Here is a 16373-nt window from a genome sequence, read left to right on the forward strand (position 1 = left end):
TTGCGAATTTCAATGGAGAAATAACGTGAAGTCTAACCTATGTTGAGGATCCTTACTGACCACTGAGCCATACAGATTTCGGACATCAACCTCTCACCAGTAGTCTCGGACACGGACAAATAGAAAAACTAGACCAAACCTCTCAAAACACTTATACAAATGTAGCTTCATTGTGATGAGTATTGAGTAAATCAATCACAATAAAACTAGACCAAACCTCTTAAAATACTTATACAAATGTAGCTTCATTGTGATGAGTATAGAGTAAATCAATCACAATAAAACTAGACCAAACCTCTCAAAACACTTATACAAATGTAGCTTCATTGTGATGAGTATAGAGTAAATCAATCACAATAAAACTAGACCAAACCTCTTAAAATACTTATACAAATGTAGCTTCACAGTGATGAGTATAGAGTAAATCAATCACAATAAAACTAGACCAAACCTCTTAAAATACTTATACAAATGTAGCTTCATTGTGATGAGTATAGAGTAAATCAATCACAATAAAACTAGACCAAACCTCTTAAAATACTTATACAAATGTAGCTTCATTGTGATGAGTATAGAGTAAATCAATCACAATACATTTAATGCACATGAATGACGCGGAAACCGATAAGAGTGAATGAAGTCTTTCTTATTAGAGTTAACATGATTAGTTCCTATATTGAACAATGAACTTCAATCACCAGGTAGTTATGTATATTTAGTTAATTTGTGTATTAACATGCTCTTTTCACATTTTAAAATCATGATTGAGAATCAGTAGAAACTTTCTTATGAGACAGGTATGTACATTTTTTACAAATTTTTATTCAGAACAACCAAATCAGTTTTTACAAGTCTATTAAGGAAACAAGCCACGTTTTTATACAACACCAAAGATGTATGTAAAATGAGACTGTCCCCAGTCTCAAAATACTAACATTTATCTTATTTAATGATTTTATTCTATAAAAATAAAATACTTTGAAAATAGAAACAGTCTCACACACACTACAGTTGTCAACGTCTTACTGTGTCATTAGTAGAGTTTTATCTTTATGAAGTAAAATTATTAATACAAATAAATTTGATTGTATTTTAAGACTGAATATTTTAAGTATTTATTGTGTATTATTAAATTTTGGTTTTATTTGATTGATACAGATGTGCAAAACTTATATAAGTGTCATCCTAATTTTAATATAGATTTTACAAGATTGATATAGAAAAAATGAAAGAAAAACTGTTACAACAATGAAAATGTTGTTTGTAATTATATATATGATATACACTCATTTTATGTTATATGCATATATGTAGATACACATACGCACATGTTATAATTATAAATGTTTAAGCCATAAACAAAACACATAAAAATTAAACAAAATACACAGCATGTTTTATGGTTTTTTTTAAAGATCCTAGGGTACAAGCTACAACGGGGATTATAAAATATATTCTATGTTTTGGAGGTGACTGAGGAAGAAGGGCCCTCAAAGCAGTTGGGATACATTGTCTATCAGTCTCACATAAGAAGATTAGAAATTAGGAAAGCGAGATGTGAATGCTCAAGCCCACAAGTTTCTACATCTGTATCATCACCCTTCACTAAAAATTATAGTGCACGACTGATGAGAATTTTCTTAAAAACATTAACTCTGTGCCCCTTTCTGACAACTCAATTTCTTGAAGAATCAAGGATATGTCAGAAAATTGCTTAACGGAGTTAATAAAGCGAGTCCAACTTTTTCGCTTCAGATGGATAAATCCACAGATGTCGCAGGTTATGCGATATTGCTTTTGTTTGTTCGTTATATTCACAAAGCTACTTTTAAAGAAGACATGCTAATTTGCAAATCTTTGCCCACTCAAACGACAGGCAAAGAAATATTTAAACTGATCGATGTATTTACGGAAGAACATGAGATCCAAAGGCAGGCTTGGATCAAGTATTTGCACTGATGAGGCTGCAGCTGTGACTGGAAAATTGTCAGGCGTAGTGGCACGCATAAAAAAACAAACAAACAAAAAATCCCGGATATCGAGAATATTCACTGCTGTCTTCATCCTCATACACTTGCAATGAAACGAATGCCAGAAAATTTAAAAGAGGTATTGGGTGATGTCATAAAAATAGATAATTTTATAAAATCAAGACCACTCAGTTCGAGGATCTTCAGTTTACTCTGTGAGGATTTGGAAGTTTGCATAAACATTTGCTGCTTCATACAGAAGTCCGATGGCTTTCTTGGGGAAAAGTGCTTGCTCGGTTTTAAGAACTGCGTGAGGAGATAGGTTTCTTTTTATCTAAATGCCATTTTGAACTTGCATGCAAATTAAGGGACAAATGCTGGATACAGAAAGTGGCTTACTTTCGGACGTATTTGCCTATCTAAATGAAGTGGTTACCCTAATGCAGGGTACCAGGGTAACTTACTTCAAAACTCAAAGTAAAATGGAAGCGCTACAACGCAAATTAAAACTTTGGGGTGAATCTATACTTATGGAATAACTTGATTGTTTCGAAAATCTAAGTGGTTTTTTACTTATGAATGAAATTTCCTTAAGTAAAGATGCAAAAGTTTCAGTCTTGCATCACACATCTAATTTGTGTACAACTACTGGGGAGCACTTCTCTCCTCATTTAGAAAAATTACTGTGGATTTAAAATCCATTTGTTGATTCTGCAAATACCAACGATTTGCCTTTGAAAAGAAAGAACAGCTTATAGAAATTTCAATTGATTATACCCTAAAAACATTTCAGTAGGGAGATATTGCATAATTTTGGATTCAAATAGCCATGTAATACCCTGAAATAAGTCACAGAGCTTTGAAAATTTTGATGCGTTTTCCAACAACAAATCTTTGTCAGCAAACATTCTCACTGTATACAGCTACAAAGACCAAATTTAGAAACAGGCTAAATATTGAAGATGATTTGCGCTTACAGATAACAACCACAACTCCAAATATTGAACTACTTTGTGAACAAAATCACGCCCATCCGAACCACTAATAAATAAATACACCGTACTTTTACTCATATAAATTTTGCAAGCAGACATTTTTGAACGAATAAGTAAAAGTAAAAATTATATTCTTAAAGCTTGAAGAAAACTTTATCTGGTGCTAGTGACCGGTTGTTTCTATTTTTTTTTTTTTTTTTTTATACAGGCTCCGGAATGTTTTTTCTTTCTGATGTGAAGCTCTGCAGATGTAAATAGTTTGGAACCCCTGTTCAAGAGTATATGTATACATACACACTAAGATATGTGGAAGCATCAAACATTCTGAATATCCGAAAGTTCTTTACTTATTGAAATGTAGAAAGATGCTACTTATTATGAATTAAAGAAAAGCCTATAACAAGAACTCGATACACTCTAACGATGGAATAACCTTTATATAAAATATAAATAAATAAACTATAAAGTTGTTTACAGCATAGACAGATAGTGTTTTAAAGCTTCTTCATTATTTAGGATGAAAAATATTTATCGCCTTAACTATTTCATTATTAAAGATAAGCATCTGAAGGCTTGCATACTTCGTTATTTAAAATATCAAATGTTTGAAAGCTGTTCCTTTTAATATGTAGGGTAAGAAGTATCTGAATATATGCTTACTTCTTTATTTAATATAAGAAGTATCTGAATATATGCTTACTTCTTTATTTAATATAAGATGTATCTGAATATATGCTTACTTCTTTATTTAATATAAGAAGTATCTGAATATATGCTTACTACTTTATTTAATATAAGAAGTATCTGAATATATGCTTACTTCTTTATTTAATATAAGAAGTATCTGAATATATGCTTACTTCTTTATTTAATATAAGAAGTATCTGAATATATGCTTACTTCTTTATTTAATATAAGTATCTGAATATATGCTTACTTCTTTATTTAATATAAGAAGTATCTGAATATATGCTTACTTCTTTATTTAATATAAGAAGTATCTGAATATATGCTTACTACTTTATTTAATATAAGAAGTATCTGAATATATGCTTACTTCTTATTTAATATAAGAAGTATCTGAATATATGCTTACTTCTTTATTTAATATAAGAAGTATCTGAATATATGCTTACTTCTTTATTTAATATAAGAAGTATCTTATTTAATATAAGTATCTGAATATATGCTTACTTCTTTATTTAATATAAGTATCTGAATATATGCTTACTTCTTTATTTAATATAAGAAGTATCTGAATATATGCTTACTTCTTTATTTAATATAAGTATCTGAATATATGCTTACTTCTTATTTAATATAAGAAGTATCTGAATATATGCTTACTTCTTTATTTAATATAAGTATCTGAATATATGCTTACTTCTTATTTAATATAAGAAGTATCTGAATATATGCTTACTTCTTTATTTAATATAAGAAGTATCTGAATATATGCTTACTTCTTTATTTAATATAAGAAGTATCTGAATATATGCTTACTTCTTATTTAATATAAGAAGTATCTGCGGATTTCATTCTCAGAAATATAACAGTTTTGAGTTTATGTAAGTGTAAATTTTGTTTATGAAACATCACTATGAAGATATGAAACCTCTTCAGGGCTACGTTTTTGTTGTTATGAGCTAAACCAGCCATATTTGCAAAATTAATCGTAACTGTACCAATTACCATTAACTTATTTCAGCGTCCAACATTTTTACCATTTTCTAAGTACGGTTACAAAACAGGTCAAGTATCTCTTCGTCCGTTGGACTACAAATTTATAGTATCTGACACAACATTCAATGTCTCAGAAAAATAATAAAACCGACAATTTGTTGTATCGAATGAAAACGAGGTGGAAAAAACAAACACACAAATAAGAATGTATTTAGAGAACCCTGCAACTTTTTTAGCATGGTATAGTCTTTCTAAAATATTCTACAGATATGTCCTAACTATTGTGGTTCGATGTGATAAACTAGAAGAACTCTTAAACTAAAACGCCGACAGCTTACAACTAGCCTCTTTCAACAAGAAAAGACAAACAAGAATAGAAGGTGTTTGCTCCTTCCCTGAAACGGTGGCCTAACTGTAAGTCTAAATGATTTTAACGCCAAAAATCGAGTTTCGATATTCTATTCGTGGTAGGCGTAATACACATAGCCTACTGTGTAGCTTTGCTCCTAACAACAAATCTGGATTGTTGGTTGGTTGGTTGATTTAGTGTTTTATGGCACAAAGCAGCTAGGCTATCTGCGCCAAACATCCGGTAAAAAGTTAAAAGTAAATTTAGTAAAATTCATAAAAGAAAATTAAGGTAAAACAAAACAAACTTTAAAAATAACATAAATAGCATAAAACCAATGTTTACATCTAGCCTACAACTTCAAGAGAAAAACTACAGTAATTTAAGTTGTAAAGGACTTTCTGTAGCGTAAGTGTAATAATCATAACACGCCAGGGCGACTAACAGGTAAGTACAAAAAGCACCGTCAGTCACTTGAAGTTGGCCTTTCCAGTCCTGGTTCTGGGTTATTTGACGTTATGGCTATTTTTAAAAAGGGAAGTAATAAAAAGGTTTTAAAAGACTTGTAGCAAAATTTTAACAATAACTCACCGGGATGACTGACAGGTAGTTCAAACAGCAGCGTTAGTCACCTGAAGTTGGCCTTTCCAGTTCTAGTTACTTAATGTTACGGCCAGTTTCTAAATTCAAATCAAACTAGATGAACTGTGATTTTTAAAAGGGAGCCACATTAAAAAGGTGTAATGTATAAATTAAAAAACTTAAATGGCATTAAAAAATTAATGACCTTTAAAAAACTAAAAACATATCCAAGGTGGACAGTGTCACCATCACCAATAACACTGTCTAATGTTATGGACAAACCTTGGGACAGAACATGTTTAAAATGTTGCCATCGTCGAGAGTCATAATGACGGCAAGACAGTAAAATGTGGCTTATAGTGATCTGAGTGTTACACAAACTACACACTGGTGCATCAGTCACAGATAAAAGGAAACGATGAGTTAAAAAGCCTGGATTGTAAATAAAAGATTCAGTTCTAGACCAGATATCAGAATCAGTATTGTCTAAGTTTGTAAAACTCTTGTATATAAACCATTACGTGTGATAACTATTAGTGATAATCTTTATTATGAATTGCACTGTTGTTATTGTTTTTCTATATAATATATATTTGTGTTATCAAAGAATATTGTGTTTATCAAGCTTGTTGGCAAATGCCATAAATTTCATACGTATTAACATTTAATTAACTTCGAATTCATATTTCCGGTTATTTGAAATTGTCATACGTTAAACATACGTAACATAATGTGTGTATTTTTTTATAGCAAAGCCACATCGGGCCATCTGCTGAGCTCACCGAGGGAAATCGAACCCCTGATTTTAGCGTTGTAAATCCGTAGACTTACCGCTGTACTAGCGGAGGCACGTAACATAATAAATCGGAGACTCATCCGAAATTAAATTATAATACGTAACAAACTTAATACCTGGTCAGAATCCTCAGCACAATTAACACAGTTGATTCTTATTGAATATTCTTCAACTATTGAAATGTTACTGAGTATTCTGGACGCCCGTGAGTTAGGCCTAAAAACCTTTTGGGATGTAGATTGGAAGTCAGCAAACTTACTAGAACTGAACTTTCCAGAGACGATGTGATGAAATTCACGTGCGGAAGTCTTTACACTTCAAAAGTTTCTAGAGTTCTAAGATGTTTCTAAAGATGATGTGAATTTAGTACCTTCGGCAAAGACCTAACCGACTGCCAAAAGTCATCACGTTCCAGCTTTCAGAAAAATCGATATTTTGTGTCATCAAGACGGTTAATAGCTACGAAACTGGAATTGTATTTGACGGTGAAATTGGATTTGTTAAGACGTATTATATTAAGAAATTCGTGATTCTGACCAGGCAGTATTTTTGTGATTGTGTCAATATTGCTTCATAATTAAGTAAATAAATTGATATTGTCACCGTAAAATCACTTATTGTGACGTAATACATTTGTGAATAATTATTATTGTAAATTGATTCTGTCTTGTTTGTTTCTATACAAGTAGCATAATATTGTTGTTTTTACCAGTAAAACGTATTATATATTACACAAAATTTAAAATAATCTAGCAAGATTTTAATACCTTAAATATATGACCACAACCTCAGTAGAATGTTTTCTCCTTTAGAGATAAACAGGTTTACCATCACTTTCAGATTTGCATAATATATGTATATAATACTGTATGTTCCGTAATACCTCGTCTTCTGTATATATATAATACTGTATGTTCCGTACTACCTCGTCTTCTGTATACATATAATACTGTATGTTCCGTAATACTTCGTCTTCTGTATATATATAATACTGTATGTTCTGTGATACCTCGTCTTCTGTATACATATAATACTGTATGTTCCGTAATACTTCGTCTTCTGTATATATATAATACTGTATGTTCTGTGATACCTCGTCTTCTGTATATATATAATACTGTATGTTCCGTGATACCTCGTCTTCTGTATATATATATATATATAATACTGTATGTTCCTGTACTACCTCGTCTCTCTGTATATATATATAATACTGTATGTTCCGTAATACTTCGTCTTCTGTATATATATAATACTGTATGTTCCGTGATACCTCGTCTTCTGTATATATATAATACTGTATGTTCCGTGATACCTCGTCTTCTGTATATATATATATAATACTGTATGTTCCGTGATACCTCGTCTTCTGTATATATATAATACTGTATGTTCCGTGATACCTCGTCTTCTGTATATATATAATACTGTATGTTCCGTGATACCTCGTCTTCTGTATATATATAATACTGTATGTTCCGTGATACCTCGTCTTCTGTATATATATAATACTGTATGTTCCGTGATACCTCGTCTTCTGTATATATATAATACTGTATGTTCCGTGATACCTCGTCTTCTGTATATATATATAATACTGTATGTTCCGTGATACCTCGTCTTCTGTATATATATAATACTGTATGTTCTGTGATACCTCGTCTTCTGTATATATATAATACTATATGTTCTGTGATACCTCGTCTTCTGTATATATATAATACTGTATGTTCCGTGATACCTCGTCTTCTGTATGTATATATATAATACTGTATGTTCCGTAATACCTCGTCTTCTGTATGTATATATATAATACTGTATGTTCCGTAATACCTCGTCTTCTGTATGTATATAATACTGTATGTTCCGTGATACCTCGTCTTCTGTATATATATAATACTATATGTTCCATGATACCTCGTCTTCTGTATATATATAATACTATATGTTCCATGATACCTCGTCTTCTGTATATATATAATACTATATGTTCCATGATACCTCGTCTTCTGTATATATATATATATATATATAATACTGTATGTTTCGTGATACCTCGTCTTCTGTATATATATATAATACTGTATGTTCCGTGATACCTCGTCTTCTGTATATATATATATATATATATATAATACTGTGTGTTCTGTGATACTTCGTCTTCTGTATATATATAATACTGTATTTCGTGATACCACGTCTTCTGTATATATATATATAATACTGTATGTTCTGTGACACCTCGTCTTCTGTATATATATAATACTGTATGTTCTGTGATACCTCGTCTTCTGTACATATATAATACTGTATGTTCCATGATACCTCGTCTTCTGTAACCATGCTGGTGCATAGTCTACATAACTTGGTAAGATAAGAGAGGCAATTTAACAGTTTGGGAGCCTTAGCGTTCTCTGCTTAACACATAGTATAAACTTCAGATAACTTACAGAGATTAAAAGATATATTTCAGTTTTACCCACGTTTATCTCCATTTTTAAGAATATTAAGCATTTCTATCTACTTACTGACGTTTAAATTTTCAACAAGATCGCGCGCTACAAACGGAGCTGAAGGAAAAACACGTTGAGTTTCCTGAAATATACAACATTACAAATGTTTTAAAACCAGTTTTAACAGATGATAGTAATTTGCATAGTATAAAAATCTCTTAAACATGTTCCAAATTAACACTGAACAGGTTTAGCATAAACAATTTCTTTAGTATATCACTGTACAATAATCAAACCTTAATTTTTACGGATAGAAAATATAAATGATTTATCTTAAATGCAAGAAAAATTTAAACTTTTAGAAGTAAAATGTCGTATTGCGAGACGTACATTTTAAAGGAAAGGTATTGTTAAGTAGTAATTGGAATCTGTTAGTATATCAATACAACTTTGTTCGGTATCTTCTGTTGGAATATTTTAAAAGTTTCACACTAGCATACTTATGTTATCGTGTTAATAAACAGGATGATATCAACACTACCTTGTGTTAACCTCTATCTTAGGAACGTTACGTATTAAAGACCGCTTTCCATGTGCTCCAAGATATCTACAGTTATCAACCTTAAAGGGAGATTATTCCCATAAATATAAAATAGTATAACTTCAGAAGTAGGTAGCTCACGACTGTGGGAGATCATTCCGAAGTAATGCTTTACCTGACTAAACTCTACAAGCACAAGAGTTTTTCTAATCCTCTGATGAGTAACTTGACTCTTCCCCAATAGCCAGAAAAACGTTTTTGTTCATTTTGACGTCAAACACTGTGCCTAGTTTGGTTATTTCATTGTTCTGTGTTCGTTATCCGCTAAACGTTTTCTTTGGATCTGTGGAACTTATTGAAGATTTGGTACGCATCAGTACACTTGAATACCATATTACTTGTTCCAAATACAATCACTGTAACACTGACAATAAGAAACGACTAAACTGTAGGCGAAGAAACCATGAATTTATTTGTTTGTCTTCGCATATTCGCAGTTCTCAGTGGTAAGTTTGAAGGCCCATAACGCTAAAAAACTGGGTTTCGATACTCCTGGTGGGAACAGCACAGATAGCCCATTATGGCTTTACTCTTAACAACAAAAAGATATCTGCGAAAAACTACTCAAAAACTATATGCGCTAGCGTCCCAAATTTTGAAACTGATAAGACTAGAAGGAAGATAATCAGTCAACATCAATGACTGTAAACTATTCGGCTACTCTTATCTGAGCAAATAGTAGGATTTGACCATCATCCTAATATCACACCCATGAACCCAAACTTCAAAGAGCATTTGTATTTCTTCTTGTGCGATAACGGGATACCAATGAAAAACCTGCATATTAACAGTTTGGCATATTAACAAATATAATATATATTGAAATATCCCTCGTTTTAAAAGCATCAAAAGTTTACATTACATAAAAATCAACAAAAGATCCTAGTGGCATATTCCGAGCTACAGATAATATTAACCCTTAAAAATTTTTATATTTATTTGTTTCATATCATCATCTCTCTCAAGAAAGGTATACAAGATTATAATAATTAAAGATAACTCTGCTATGTATGCGTACATTGTGAAGGGTAAGCTATGCACAATTATCTGTCAGAGAGTTCGCGTTGTACAAGTAAAATCACGTGGCGACAGTAAAAATAAAATCACTAATAATATCCAAGTCGCCATTAGGCATTTAAAATATTATTCAGAATAATTTTATGTTAGTAATACCTCAGCAAGAATTATAACTTCTATTTACACGCAAATTTCTGTGTGAAAGTCAAATGAACAATTTTAAATTTGTAACAATTTAGCAGTAACAGTTTTCTTGTCAGCCAGAACAAGCCATGTTTTAAACGCCTAAAAAAAAAGAAAAAAAAAGCACAGCTAACGTGCAAAGATATGACGTAAACAAAACTGTTGACGTGCTTGGTTGTATATGTATACAACTACAAAATTAATTTTCGTCACGATAAGTTACTAGAATGAAAAAAAAATCAAAACCAACATTTTCTGATCTTAGTTTCATAATTTCTTGGTAGTTTTAGTTGTTTGTTCCCGAAATTACACGTTCATTACCTTCAATACTAATTCCATATACTTCATTTGTTTAAGGTCGTCAGCCGTTATTGGTCGATCATGGTCATCTCCCAAGATGGAGTCGACTTCCTCTTGGACCTTCAACTGAATATCGGGATACAAACCTAAGGCATATATAGCCCAGCTGATCCCAACTGCTGTTGTATCATGGCCCTGAGAAAAAGAAATCTATATACAAAGGTCAATAATTACACTTACATCGTAATGCAATTATTCGACTTTTTAAACTGAAGCAGCTCTGTTACATTTCAATACATGAGTTCATTCTCAAGTAAATCACAATTTTATTACCAGTGTGTGATTTTGAAAAGATATATAATTAGTAAGTTATCTTTTGGACTAAAACAATGCAATTTGGTATTTATTTGACTTTTTTTTTATCTTTGTCTAAGTGCATATTTGTAAGTTGATAATACTTTAGATGACTCATTATTACTACTCTTGCATGTTTATTTACTCATTAGTTTTGGACTGATTTAGTTTTGTGATATTCTTATGTGAAACTGATTTCCCCACGAGTGTAAGAAAGGTCCACTTTGTGATAGAAAGTCCCATCAGGAAAATGGTGAGATATTTAAGTTTAAATAAACGATTGGGCTTCAACTAATAAAATATAAACAGACTGGCATGTACGTGATGTTAAGTGAAACTCGAAATCAATTAGATGAAATAAAAACACAGTGTGCAAACCAGCGTAAACAATGGACAGCAGTCTTCTACAAGATTGGTATATTAGTCAACAGCTTTTGACCCGTGTTCACTTTTTCATTGTATGGACCAAGTAAAACTGATCTGAATCCAATGCTCGAATTTAGACAAAACGATGCGCATAACCATGTGACTGCTTGTTCTCTTACAACATAGTAAAAGCTGTAACATCTAATTATTATCTCCTGGGCTATTGAAGAGCATTACTGTCATTGAACAGGTTGTATAAAATATGCAATAAATACTCTCACCACAAACAAAGAAGAATATTCTCTGCTATAGAACAATAGACGAACAAAAGTGACCAGAATGAAAATAACTCAATGGTATCCTGTAACGTGTGTATATGAAAACTGCATAGAATCGAACTACATGAATTTTTTTTTAGATATTCCTATATTAATAAAAGAAGGTAAAAACATAATTTGCATGCATACTGTCGTTATGACAGAATACGACAAAAGATACAGAGTAGTGACTTTAAATAATGCGATAACAGAAGGTTAACGTATTTGCAATTAGCAGCAAGTCTAGTAAATCAGCTATGTATTGTGCTAATTGATCCGTCTTCAGGTATAGTAAATGGGGTTTTAAATTGTTTTTTAATGGGTGTCTTTAGTATCATTTTATGTTTAAAATACTTACTAAAGGAGAAATTATTAATGACATTAAAACTTGCACACAGTATTTTTAATGTTTTTGAACTGCCATAAAAAACAATATTTGAAAAAATGTTCACTAATTTTATACAATTCTTATAGATGTTATTTAACAATATATTCGCCATTTTCTGTAACAAATTCAAATTAATGACTTCCTGTTGCACTTAAGCTGCAAACATCCAAGTGTAAAGTTTAAAGTTGAATGTGGACAAGTATTTAACTTACCTTTTCTAAATACTTCAGTACAGATAACTAAAGAAGCAACAATAAAACTGATATATATGTTTTTAAAACTTGCCTCAATGTTTCTCTAATCTAAATAGTTCAATATTCAGCAGTAGAAAAAAACAAGTTTTATAATTGTCCGAAAACACACTTTCATAGTTTTTATACATAGTAAGTATATATATGGGTGTGCAGGACGAAAGGTTTTTCTGCAGTAGGTTCCTGTGACTTCCTGACGATGACTTTTCTACGTTCTAATTCCTTGTAATTTAACTTTTCGTGTTCCCTATGTTTATATTTTGTTCTCCGCTGATCTCACACTATTTATATGTTTATCACTTAACTGGCAACTCGCTATATTCTTTACATCAATGAACTTCAAGGAACTTGCGATAATTATATAATTTCGACATCAATGACTTGCACAACGTACAACTCCTACTGAATTACGTTACAACATTTACAGTACTTTAAAATAATTGGTCCTAACTCTCTTGCTATGAACAAAACTGAAGAATCATAAAATATTAACTTAATCAATTAATTAATAATATCTTCATTAAACAGTATTTTATATCATTAAAATAATAAATTTGAAGAACATAATAACACTAAAATATATCTTTACGGATACTTCAGAATTGTCTCAGATTCCATTTTTAGCTGTAAAACTTCAAACTACGAAACAACAACAGCTGTTAAACGATAATTTTCTCATTCAATCAAAACTTTATAAAAAATACAAAGTTAAATGTTAATAATATAGTGAATGTACAATTAATCGTGCATCATACGCATGTTTATTAATATATAATATTGCGAAACACTTAAATATGAATGTAAACTGCATTCTCTAAAACAATAATAATACATTAATAACACTGGGGATCTAGAATGAATTAATGATTTGTTCTGAAGTCGAGAACTTTAAAGTTTTCAAGAAGGGTAAGATAGTTCTTACTGTCACTCTGCAATTGGATATGAGAATCAGTTGAATTAATAAGCTTAAATCCACTGCTTGGTGAAATTTCTATGGGATCGTGTATTTGTAGGTGACGTAATTTTAACAGTATAGGTAGCAGCTGTACAGCTACCGCAGGTATATTTATATACGGCCCCCGAGGACAAAAGGACGAGTATTTATTCGTACTGATATCAAGCATGTTCTACGCCAGCATGCAAGCTGTTCACCCAACGTAGTCTGTAATAACTGATGGACTGACTGACTACCCATTGATATCTCTCCGTGGGACGCCGTCAGCTTCATTCAATGAAATAAACCACAACTGGACGCTTCACAAGGGAAGCCTATTCCTCCAGTCAAAAACACCCGAGAATTTTGGAATACCTATGTCGCTCGAATCAACCCGTCACCTGGTCATCCCCCGAAAAGCAACACTCATTTGTTTACAGCCTTCCTCAGAAACATTCACCCATCGCTCACCATGGAAAGTATTCTTCAAGCCCTTGTACACTTCAATAACTCAGCAATACATACTGTCCACCGAATATAATTAAAGAAGATAGATTCACTTTCTGGCTTTGTTAAAGTTGTCACGCCCTCACAAGCCACTGCTAACTACACCCTTGCCAACAGCTGCTCCCTCGAATACCACCACTTTAAAGCCGAGAAACCTCGTTCATGCATTACACATACCAACCAACACCCGTCGCCTATCATACAAAAAGGAAAGACCAAAAAACGCAAACAACTCTCACATCAGAACAACAGAAGCTGTCTACTAAAACGACTACTACCACACCAGAACAACAGGATCTGTCTACTGAAACGACTACTCCCACACCAGAACAACAGGATCTGGCTACTGAAACGACTACTCCCACACCAGAACAACAGGATCTGGCTACTGAAACGACTACTCCCAAACCAGAACAACAGAAGCTGGCTACTGAAACGACTACAACAAGAAAAAAAAAACAACACACAAACTCAACTGTCATCCCAACTGACAACCATGGATGCCACACAACTCACCAATCACCTACAGGAACCTGCTCCCTTCCCTTCTGCTAAAATAAACTCACCATTAACCTTTCCAGTATCAAACTCCACCAGCTTATCCAGGACAAACCTTGTCACTAACCACGTCTTAATCTTCAAACCTGTCTTCTCTTCATGTCTAAAACTGTGGCCAGATTTTTAAAAAAAATATTAACCTGGGAAATGATTACAGTTCTTAAATTCCTCCATTCTTCATGAAGTTTATGTTCCAGGAACCAGGTAGTGACAGTGGGTTTTCTCAGGGTTCTCCCCTTCACACGCCAGAATACTGTCATCTCATCTACAGGTTCTAAGCCGCCGTCCTGAAGGACCGAAGTCCCACATTTGTAGTTGTTTTTGTTCTCGTTTGGTGAAATTCTGTTCTTGGATTTTTCACTTTCTCTTGGTCGCCCAAGGTAAACCTATATCTCATCCCCGGCGTCCAAATTATACATGTATATACTTTTTTCTTTCTATCATGATAATTTTTAGCATTAAGCCCACCAAGACGTTCAAATTGCGAGTGAGGCGAAGAGAAAGACAATTTCTGAGTGTCCCCGGTTATACCTGCCCCTGAGCTTCTCGGCTTGGAGTCATATAATGTTAAACAGAAATACCAACCACATCCTGTTTGTTTTTGAATTTCGCACAAAGCTACTCGAGGGCTATCTGTGCTAGCCGTCCCTAATTTAGTAGTGTAAAACTAGAGGGAAGGCAGCTAGTCATCACCACCCACCGCCAACTCTTGGGCTACTTTTTTACCAACGAATAGTGGAATTAACCGTCACATTATAACGCCCCCACGGCTGAAAGGGCGAGCATGTTTGGCGCGACGGGGTTGCGAACCCGCGACCCTCAGATTACGAGTCGCACGCCTTAACACGCTTCGCCATGCCGGGCCCCAACCACGTTCTCTGCTCTGTTATACAACGGATGAGTAGGTAGGTGTCTTCTAGTTTGAAAGAGGTTTTAGATTCTAAATGTTGACTTATATCCGAAATAAGGCTTAATTTATGGATATGTCTGGTATGTCTTGATTATGTTTGAAATTTGAATGATGATGGAGCTGTTTTTTTAAATTTCGCGCAAAGCTTCACGAGAGCTATCTGCGCTAGCCGTTCCTAATTTAGTAGCGTAAGACAAGAGGGAAGGCAGCTAGTCATCACCACCCACCGCCAACTCCTGGGCTACTCTTTTACCAACGAATAGTGGGATTGACCGTCACGTTATAACATCCACACGGCTAAAATAGCAAGCATGTTTGGTGCGACGAGGATTCGAAACCGCGAACCACAGATTACGAGTCGATGATGGAATTTAATACAATTCCAAAGCATCCATATTTAAAGATATTTTGTGGTGTTCCAATGTTTTTAATATCTGTTATGGTTCAACATGCATTTATGACTGTGACGTCATGTTATAGTAAGTGCTAAAATTAAATTACTATGTAACTAACAACAGGAAAAAAATTAGAGATTTATGAAAAAAACTACGTAATTATGAAATACATGTATTTGATTGAGGTGTCGGTTCATTTGATGTGTGCTGAATAAAATACAAAATATTAAAACTTAATTTCAGAAAAATATTATAAAAATATTCAAAATTCAAATCATTGCTGAAACATTCCATATCACCTAATTTCAATTTTCATCAATCAAAGGCTGCCTGTTTGATAAGCCATTAACTCTATGTAAAAATAAAAATAACTAAGACCAAAATGTTGAATTCACAACAGTTGGTCATTTAATTTGTACATTCTGTTAAGTGCAAGGACTAAATCAATGAACTTGGGTTCTTCA

At 32.8% G+C, this 16373-nt stretch overlaps 1 protein-coding gene across 1 annotated transcript in view; it reads right to left on the reverse strand.

The window, feature by feature from the left end:
• LOC143234075 (cytochrome P450 4c3-like) overlaps window positions 1-16373 on the reverse strand; it is a 51783-nt gene that overhangs the window by 3009 nt on the left and 32401 nt on the right. The window contains exons 8-9 of the mRNA XM_076471123.1: window positions 10951-11124; window positions 8904-8970 (exon numbers count right to left, since the gene is read on the reverse strand). Of these exons, the coding sequence (XP_076327238.1) occupies window positions 8904-8970; window positions 10951-11124 (241 nt within the window). The remainder of the gene's footprint in view (window positions 1-8903; window positions 8971-10950; window positions 11125-16373) is intronic.

The sequence above is a fragment of the Tachypleus tridentatus genome, chromosome 12 (genome assembly GCF_004210375.1).
Source record: "Tachypleus tridentatus isolate NWPU-2018 chromosome 12, ASM421037v1, whole genome shotgun sequence".
NCBI lineage: Eukaryota > Metazoa > Arthropoda > Merostomata > Xiphosura > Limulidae > Tachypleus > Tachypleus tridentatus.